Consider the following 8,860-nt stretch of genomic DNA (forward strand, 5'->3'; position numbering starts at 1 on the left):
AGAGTCACAGCTTCCCTCTTGGTCCCTGTCACCAGGTTCTACAGAGGGAAAGAAATTCTTAAAAGGAATCTACTCAGCCACCCTATCATCATTTTGTGCACACATTACAAAGTAACCTAAAATCAGAGGTGCCCAGGAGCAAATAGCAAAAGCATAGCAATTCAGATGTTTGTCAAAGTCACACCAGCCTAATTTCCCTTTACCATTTCAATCTCTTAAATACCTGGTAATGAGGAAAACAGGCTGTTCTTTAGAAAGACACTGATTTCTCTAATCTGCACATTTGTATATAGCACTGGCTTTAAATTGATTGAATAAACCAGGAATTACCAATGAAGATGACCCCAAGAGTATACAGACTCAGCAGATGAAGGACAAAACTTTTATACTTATTTTGAAATTGTAAATAAAACGCTTTTAGGTCAGTAATCTCAGTAATGTTGGCCCTATGATAACGCACTCTCTTCATGGTGCAGGAAAACTAACCTCATGCTTCTTTAATTGCCTCTTCTCCAACTTCTTATTACATTTGCAGGTCACCTATGATAAGAAGTGACAATAAATTGGCTTTGTGACAACATAATCACTTGCTACTGCAAAACAGCAAGTATAATACATTTATGAACATTTGAGTACTTGGGTGGTTCACCTGACAATGTTCTGTATCCATGTGACTCTCCATGTCAGATTTGGGAAACGGTTCCTTGCAGATAGGACACATACCAATGTTCCTTTGACAGTGGATCTCATGGATGGTAAAATTAAACACAGGAATTTCTTTCTTGCTACAGAAACAGATCAAAGTGAAAGACAAGCATTACTGACTTCTGCACAGTGGTATCACATGGAAATCTGGCTTGTCTGATCTTTAGTCTCCATTACTTCTCTTTAGTCTCCATTACTTCTCTTTAGTAAATCTAGTCTATTATAAGCTCTTAAGATTGTCACTACCCCTGCTTTTCAAGAAGTCCTGAAAGTTTTGAGTCTTCTGCACAACAATGAGTTATCAGTACTATGTACTACCTTTACAAGCTCAGCCTCACTTTCTACATGCCAGAGCTAATCAAAGCCAGCAACATGAAGTCAGACACCAAGAAATGAGCTGCGCTTCTCTATTGTTTTTTAAATGTTTATTTATTTTTGAGAGCACAAGCAGGGGAGAAGCAGAGAGAGGGAGACAGAAGATCTGGGGCGGACTCTGCGCTGACAGCAGCGAGTCCAATGTGGGGCTCAAACTCACGAACCATGAGCTCATGACCTGAGTCAAAGTCGGACACTCAACTGACTGCCACCGAGGTGCCCCAAGCTAGGCTTTTCTAAAACCATCCATGATCCCAAGCACAATGATACACTCCAGGACTGTTTAAAAACAAAAACAAAACAAAAACAAAAAAAACAGAACAAAACAGCCTACCATTTATTTTCACTCTCAGTCTGAGGTAGGTTTAATCTCATTAGACTTTATTCCACTAAAAGTCAAACCAAAAAGAGCAGATGCCAGCATTGGGATAGCCAGTGGGGAACAGAAAACTGCCTCCCTGGGGCACCTGTGTGGCTCAGTTGGTTGGGCACCTGAGTTCAGCTTAGGTCGTGATCTCACGGTTCAGACCGGAACCCCTCATCAGGCTCTATGCTGGCAGTGCAGAGCCTGCTTGAGATTCTCTTTCACTCTCTCTCTTCTCTGCCCCTACTTGCACTCTCTCTCTCAAAATAAATAAGCAGAAAGAAAGAAGGAAAGAAAGAAAGAAAGAAAGAAAGGAAGGAAGGAAGGAAGGAAGGAAGGAAGGAAGGAAGAAAGAAAGAAAGAGAAAAAACTGCCTCCCTTATATCCCAGATGCCTTTCAAAGTGGGCTAGATACTAGTCAGGAACATGCTCTCTGTCCTTGTTGATATAAAGTTCACTGCAGAACTGTACAAAAATGAAGTCCTGAATCCCTTCCCCCAATCTTGTCTCCTCACTCACTTTTTGCCATTCTCTTTTAGTTTAAGGAATCCAATTAAATATCTAGGGGCGCCTGGGTGGCTCAGTCAGTTGAGTGTCTGACTCTTGATTTTGGCTTAGGTCATGATCTCATGGTTCATGAGTTTGAGCCTGCGTTGGGCTCTGTACTGACAGTGCAGGGCCTGCTTGAGATTCCCTCTCTCTCCCTCCCTCTCTGCCCCTCCCTAACTCGTGCCCATGCCTCTCTCTCAAAAGAAATAAATTTTTAAAAAGTCTTGGGGTGCCCAGGTGGCTCAAGCAATTAAGTGTCCAACTTCAGCTCAGGTCATGATCTCATGGTTTGTGAGTTAGAGCCCCTCATCAGGCTCTGCACTAACAGTGTAGAGCCTGCTTGGGATTCTCTCTCTCCCCCTCTCTCCCTGCTCCTCCCCAACTTGTGCTTTCTCTCTCAAAATAAATAAACTTCAAAATTTTTTTCCTTAAAAAAATATTAAAAAACAAAGTCTTTACTTTGTCATTTGGATGTGACCATCAGAAAACTCCCAATTTTAGTCTAGCTAAAAATTGTATTTAGAAAATGTGTCTATGGGGGTGCCTAGGTGGCTCAGTCAGTTAAAAGTCTGAATCTTGATTTCGGCTGAGGCGCCTGGGTGGCTCAGTCGGTTAAGCATCCGACTTCGGCTCAGGTCATGATCTCACGGTTTGTGAGTTCGAGCCCCACGTCGGGCTCTGTGCTGACAGCTCAGAGCCTGGAGCCTGCTTCAGATTCTGTGTTTCCTTCTCTCTTTGCCCCTCCCCTGCTCATACTCTGTCTCTCTCGGTCTCTCAAAAATAAATACATGTTAAAAAAAATAATAAAAAAAAAAACATTTTAAAAAAATAAAATAAAAAATTAATTTAACTGCCAAGATAGTCACACCAAACATTCCAACCAGACAAAATACCAATATAGTTGCTTCCTACCTACAGATAAAAAACAAGATGTTTTAAGTAAGAAAATGAGAACACAATTCCATATCTAAATAAAACTGCTAAAAAGCCTTAAGGATGGAGGGACTAGCAAGTTAAAGATGAAATTTCATTTTATTTGATTTTTTAAAGTTTATTTATTTTGAGAGAGAGAACAATCGAGGGACAGATGGAGACAAAGGGAGAGAGAGAATCCCAAGGTTCCTTGTGGTCAGCGCAGAGCCCAACATGGGGCTCAATCTCACAAATTGAGATCATGATCTGAGCTGAAATTAAGAGTCAGACGCTTAACTGACTGAGCCACCCAGGTGCCCCTCATTTTATTTTAAATGTTTGTTTATTTTTGAGAGAGCGTTCAAATGGGGGAGGGGTAGAGAGAGGGGTCAGAGGATCCGAAGCTGACTCTGCACTGACAGCAGCAAGCCCAACATGGTGGCTTAAACTCATGAACCGCAAGATCATGACCTGAGCCGAGGTCGGATGTTCAACCAACTGAGCTACCCAGGCACCCCTAAAATTTTATTTTAGATAGAAGTGACTGAAAGGCAAGCCAAGGCTTCCAGAAAAATTCCCATCAGCCTTCTAAATGCTAAACACAAGCTAGAAATCAATTCTTTAATACATACAAAAATAAAAGTCTAAGCCTTTTTGTTTGCTTTTTGAGGGAGAGGGAGAGAGAGAGAGAGAGAGAAAAGCAGGCCTCACCCAAAGTGGGGTTCAAGCTCACCTGATGAGGGGCTAGAACTCACGAACTGAGATCATGACCTGAGCCAAGGTCAGAACTGAGTCACCCAGGCGCCTCCCTCCCTTTTTTTTTCATTGGTTTTAGTAATCTCTACACCCAATGTGAGGCTTGAACTCATGATCCTGAGATCAAGAGTCGCATGCTCTTCCAACTGAGCCAGCCAGGTGCCCCTAAAAGTCAAAGCCTTCTAACACTGAAGTTCCTGTTCCCTAGAACTACTCCCCACAATCAGAGAAGGGAGGTAACATGCAAAAACATCTTCAATAACAAACTACTCTTTTTACTGGTCTAGTGGATCTAAGGGCAGCTCACATTTTTAACTTTTTAAATTTTTTATTATTTTTAGTATATTCTATGTCCAATGTGGGGCTCAAACTCAGGGCCCCAAGATCAAGAGTTGCATGCTCTACCAACTGAGCCAGTCAGGCAAGGCACTCCAGCAGCTCACACGTTAAAGATTATCTTAACTTTTCTTAGGGAACTATAGAAATATGGCTCTAAAAACAAAAATTTTAAACCTGGAATTCAAATAAGGTTACTTAGATGAGAGGCCTGTGCTGGTTTAGTCACCCTTCCATGCTAATCTTTTTTCTTTAAATAAATTGCTTTGGCTTTGAATAACCCTCTTTTCATTAGCTTTCCATTAACTTACCCTTTTTTTTTAAAACTCCCTTAGCATAGTTATTTATATATTGTCCTGGCCTTGAGATTCCTTCAAATTGAAGTGGACTCATAAAGAGTATCGTAACTGATGACACCGCCAGTATGTTTTCTTACATAATCACAATATTTTCTTGTGATCATTTGCATAACTGATTATTTCATTAACAGTAATGGCATATGTGAAACACAAAGCTCAAGTAGTTTTTAAATTGGCAGAAAGTGATAATGGCATAGTAGAAAAAAAATACCCCATAAAGCAAGTGCCCTCTTAGAAATGAATCTTAATTCTGTTCAGGGAAGGAATACTGCAATCAGCAGTTGCTCTGACTATATCCTAATTTTGCTGAAAGCCCTGAGCAAAAATTGAAAGAGGCAATAAAAAAATAAAATTGTTGTTAGGTGGCTCGAACCTTCCATCAAGCTGAGTCAAACTATTTTCCTTATTCAACATCTCTCCCCTTCTACACTTCCCTTAATTTCGTTAAGTTAAACACAGCTTTTTTTCTTTAGCATTCCATAAGAGCACTTATATGTCACTAAAATACCAAATTCTCAAGAAATTATTAGCTACACTTCTAAGTTTCATTTCAGGAAGAAAAAGCTGCTCTTTCATGTCACTCACGTGGGTTACACACGCCAAAACAGAAAGTTTAATATTCAAGACTACACCCAGTCTTCACAAACAGTTCTGGAATCACGAAGTGACAATGATTAAGCTGGACTGCCGAAGACTTTACCCAGACTTTTTTTTTTTTTTTTTTTTTTTAAGTGGGGGAACATTCCTTTGGCAAAATCCTTTCTAAAAAGTTGAGTGGCTCTGGTTGAACTGCTCTCACTGTTAGATGTAGAGCCAAGCTCACTAAACCTCTTCCCAATCATCCCCAAGACAGCCACTGTAGCCACACAGGGAAATCTTTGCAACGCATTTGAAAAACACTCATCTACTCCAGACATTGCATTATATTTTTAGTATCTTTTTAAAAACGTATGAGGGGCGCCTGGCTGGCTTAGTCGGCAGAGCATGGGACTCTCGATCTCAGGTCTAAAGGTTGTGAGTTAAGTAGGGCAGTGCCTACCTAAAAAAATAAAAATAAATTAAAAAAAATAAAAATTTAAAAGTCTGATGTTTTTCAGAAAGACAAAAAATAAATTTGCTGATTTGTACATCAGAAAAGCGAAGCTCCAAAAACAGTCAGTGGGGTCATTTGCCAAGTCATTAACTAAAGGTAGGCACCAGAGCTCCAGACTCCCAGCTGCATCACACCAGTCTATAGTCATTTCTCTACACTATCTGAACCCACCATCTTCTCAAATTAATAAAACAATGTTATATAAAATTGTTAAAAAGGCTTTAGTCCCATATATTTCCACAACATCTGTGGTCTCAATTTTAACCTGCCAATAAATAAACCAACCCTTTACAGAAGCAAGTTTGTTCTCATTCCAATAACATTTCCTAGATTTAATCTCTTACCAGTTGTCACACAGTTGAGTGTCCTGGTCATCTAGAAATTCAGCCATCTTTAGCTCTTCCTGAAAACTATAAAGGAAGAAGTGTAAACTTTCAATTTCGTTTCTGCTTTTAGGATGACATGCAAAACACAAAAGCAAAACACAAGTACCCAGAAAAATGTTACCAAAACCAGTACATTAAAGCATTTTATTTAACAGCTCATACCCTTGGATTTTACCTTTTTATTTTTTAAGTTTCATTGTAAAATAATTTGACTTGCAAAAACAGCACCAAAAAAACTCCTGTATACCCTTCACCCAATACATTTTAAACAACCACAGTAAAATTATCAAGTGCAGGAAACTAACACAATATTAATAAACCTATAGATCATATTCATGAATCATCCCACTAATTCCCTTTTTCTTGTTCAAGATCCAATCCAGGGTCACATAGGGCATACAGTTATTTCTCCTTAATCTCCTTTGATCTACGATATTTAGCTTTTCATCTTTCAGAACCTTGTTAAGTGTCCTGGCTAGGTATTTTGTAGAATTCCCTTCAGTTTGTTTGACTTTTTCTCATGGCTAACACATCTTTAGCAAGAATACCACAGAACTGATGTCGCGCTCATTGTCAGTGCATTATATCAGAAGGCCCATGACGTCAACAATCTTATTATAGATGATGTTAACTTCGATCCTTAGCTGAGAATGTCTGCTGGGTTTGTGCACTGTAAAGTTTTTCCTTCTTTTTAAACAAGATGTCAGCACAGAGAGCAAAGTGCTGGCAATTTTTTTTTTATCACTATTTACTTCAGATTTACAGTGACACAAAAATGGTCTTAAACACTGCCCCGAAAGGGCTCTTTCTTTGATGGATCTGACGGTTCTAAAAGAACTCACTTTTCAAAGCACATACTCATTCAACATACTGAGACGCCGTGTGCCACGCACTGGGCCCAGGCACTAAGAACACTTTACAAATTCAAGAAATATACTGTCTGATCTAACAGATCGACTTAGTAATGGAGAAAAAATAAAGAAACGGATAGACATCGAGCATTTCTATGGAAAAGCAGGTAGCAGACAAATGGAGATGAAGGGAGTCTACTTTGGATAAGGGTGATGAGAGAACTTTCTGAGAAGATGACATTTAAAGCAAGACCGGGAGTGTGAAAAGGAAGTAAGAGGATGGGCGTGGGGGAAAAACCCAATGGGGCAGAGGGCCTAAAAGGCAATGAAAGAGAAAGTAAAGGGAGATCTGGAAGAGCATAATGAAAAAGGGGACTGATTCAAGGCCTTATCAAACAGAGCAGAAGGGGTACTGGATTATATTCCAAGCCCAAAGGTAAACCACGGATGGGTTTTAAATTAGGGAGTCACATGAGTCAAGCTAACCGCTCTGATAGGAAATGTAAAGGAGGGATGGGAGGCACCTATCTGTGACAATAAATCACGGTCCCAAAGCGTAAAGGCGAGATACTTCTCTAAGGGCGGTCTGACTGTTTCTGGGCGTCCTCTAGAAACTAAACCAAGACCAGAGCCTCGGATGCGGAAAGTGCCCTCTGTCGGCAAGGAGAATGGGGGTGGCGTGCAGGGCTCAGAGCGGGGCCCCCCTGAGGGTCGAGCTCCGGTCCTGACCTTCAGGAGACACGGGACTTAACCTTCCTGGGCCTCAAATTCCTCAGGCAGACAACTGACAATACTTCAAAGGGTCGTTGCACGGAGATGAGCGAATGCACGGAAGTGCTCTGCTAGGGCAAGTCTTCGACCTTAGGAGCCCCCTTCTTAGGCATTGGGAGGGGGGGGGGGCAGCTGCCCCCTCGGAGTCCAGACCCTGGAGGCGGTTTCCAACCGCCCCTTCACCCGGGGAGGCCCGGGAGTTCGGGGATGGGGCATGGAGAGGGCATCAGCTTCGCAAATAACAGCGGTTAACATTTACTGTGCCTCTGATGATCCTAAACGCTCTGCACGTTATCTTCTCCTTCAGACCACAGCCCCAGGAGGTGAAAGTCATTATCCCATTTCGGAGCCCGCGAAAGCAGAAGTGAGGGGAGACAGCCGCCGCACGGTTGGTCGGAGGGGGGACTGGAGCCGGCAACTAGGCTAACGCGACCCCCCGCCCCCCCCCCCCCCCCCCCGCCGCCCTACACACACACTCGCGGCTCCGCCCGGGGCGCGGTGCCCACAGTGGCGCTCCGGACGACGCCCACTTCCCAGACGCCCGGGCCCAGGCCTCCGAGGGGCGGCGCCGCCGGGGGCTGTCTAGGCTCCGGTTCCCTGAGGACAGCGCGCGGCCTCCCCCACTGGCATGAGGAGACGCGGCGGCATGGCCATCTTTCTCCTTACGGCCGCGACCCCCGGGGCCCACGGTCCCCTCGCTCACACACCCCGCCGTCAGGATGCCGGCCTCCTCCCTAACCGGAGGCCACAGGGGGCTCCCAAGGCGCGGGCCACCGCTACACTCACCCGAGACGAGAGCAAGGACTTGCAGCGGACCCGCTAGCCACGGACGCACAGAGCCGCCTCTCTCGGCCCCCGCACTGAACAACGGCCCCCGGAGCTGCCTCACCACTTCCGACCTCGCGGAGGAGCGCGCCCATTGGCCACAGACGGCCCCAGCTGTCGGCCCATTGGGTGGCACCGCTGTCGCTCCCAGGGCTCCGCCTCCTACGCGCCCATTGGCGCCTCAGAGCTCCACCGGGGTGAATCCCTGCAAGTCCCAGCCCCTGCACATCTGGGATGAGCAGCTGAGCTCTGAGCTGTGACCCTGGTTCTGCGGGCCCAACGACTGCCCCTGACACAGCTAATAATATTTGCATGAATAATACTGCACAAACATTACCAATACGCCTAAAATATTAGGATAATTAATAGCATTTGTTCTCTTGTCATGAGCCATTAATACTTATTAGTCATTCTTGTTGCTATTATAATGCCCTGTGCAAGACCTCTGCAAGGCTCTATACGTATTTGAACACTTAGCATTTTGCAGTGGAAGAGGGAGCATCTGAGTCGCAGGTTTGACTCCCTAGTTTCTCACCTGCTGCCTGTATGGATACTCTGAAGTCCTCTTCCCTCATGAA

General features: G+C 43.8%; 1 protein-coding gene across 2 annotated transcripts in view; it reads right to left on the reverse strand.

Moving 5' to 3' along the window:
- Nucleotides 1–8,366, reverse strand: part of TRAFD1 (TRAF-type zinc finger domain containing 1) — a 29,598-nt gene extending 21,232 nt beyond the window's left edge. The window contains exons 1-4 of one of the 2 annotated variants that reach the window (XM_058691683.1): nucleotides 8,244–8,366; nucleotides 5,794–5,859; nucleotides 650–785; nucleotides 487–540 (exon numbers count right to left, since the gene is read on the reverse strand). In XM_058691683.1, the coding sequence (XP_058547666.1) occupies nucleotides 487–540; nucleotides 650–785; nucleotides 5,794–5,840 (237 nt within the window). In that variant the 5' untranslated portion in view covers nucleotides 5,841–5,859; nucleotides 8,244–8,366. Of the gene's footprint in view, nucleotides 1–486; nucleotides 541–649; nucleotides 786–5,793; nucleotides 5,874–8,243 lie in introns of both variants that reach the window. The other variant, XM_058691684.1, reaches the window with a different exon arrangement.
- Nucleotides 8,367–8,860: the final 494 nt, after the last annotated feature.

This window comes from Neofelis nebulosa, chromosome 11 (assembly GCF_028018385.1).
Source record: "Neofelis nebulosa isolate mNeoNeb1 chromosome 11, mNeoNeb1.pri, whole genome shotgun sequence".
Classification (NCBI taxonomy): domain Eukaryota; kingdom Metazoa; phylum Chordata; class Mammalia; order Carnivora; family Felidae; genus Neofelis; species Neofelis nebulosa.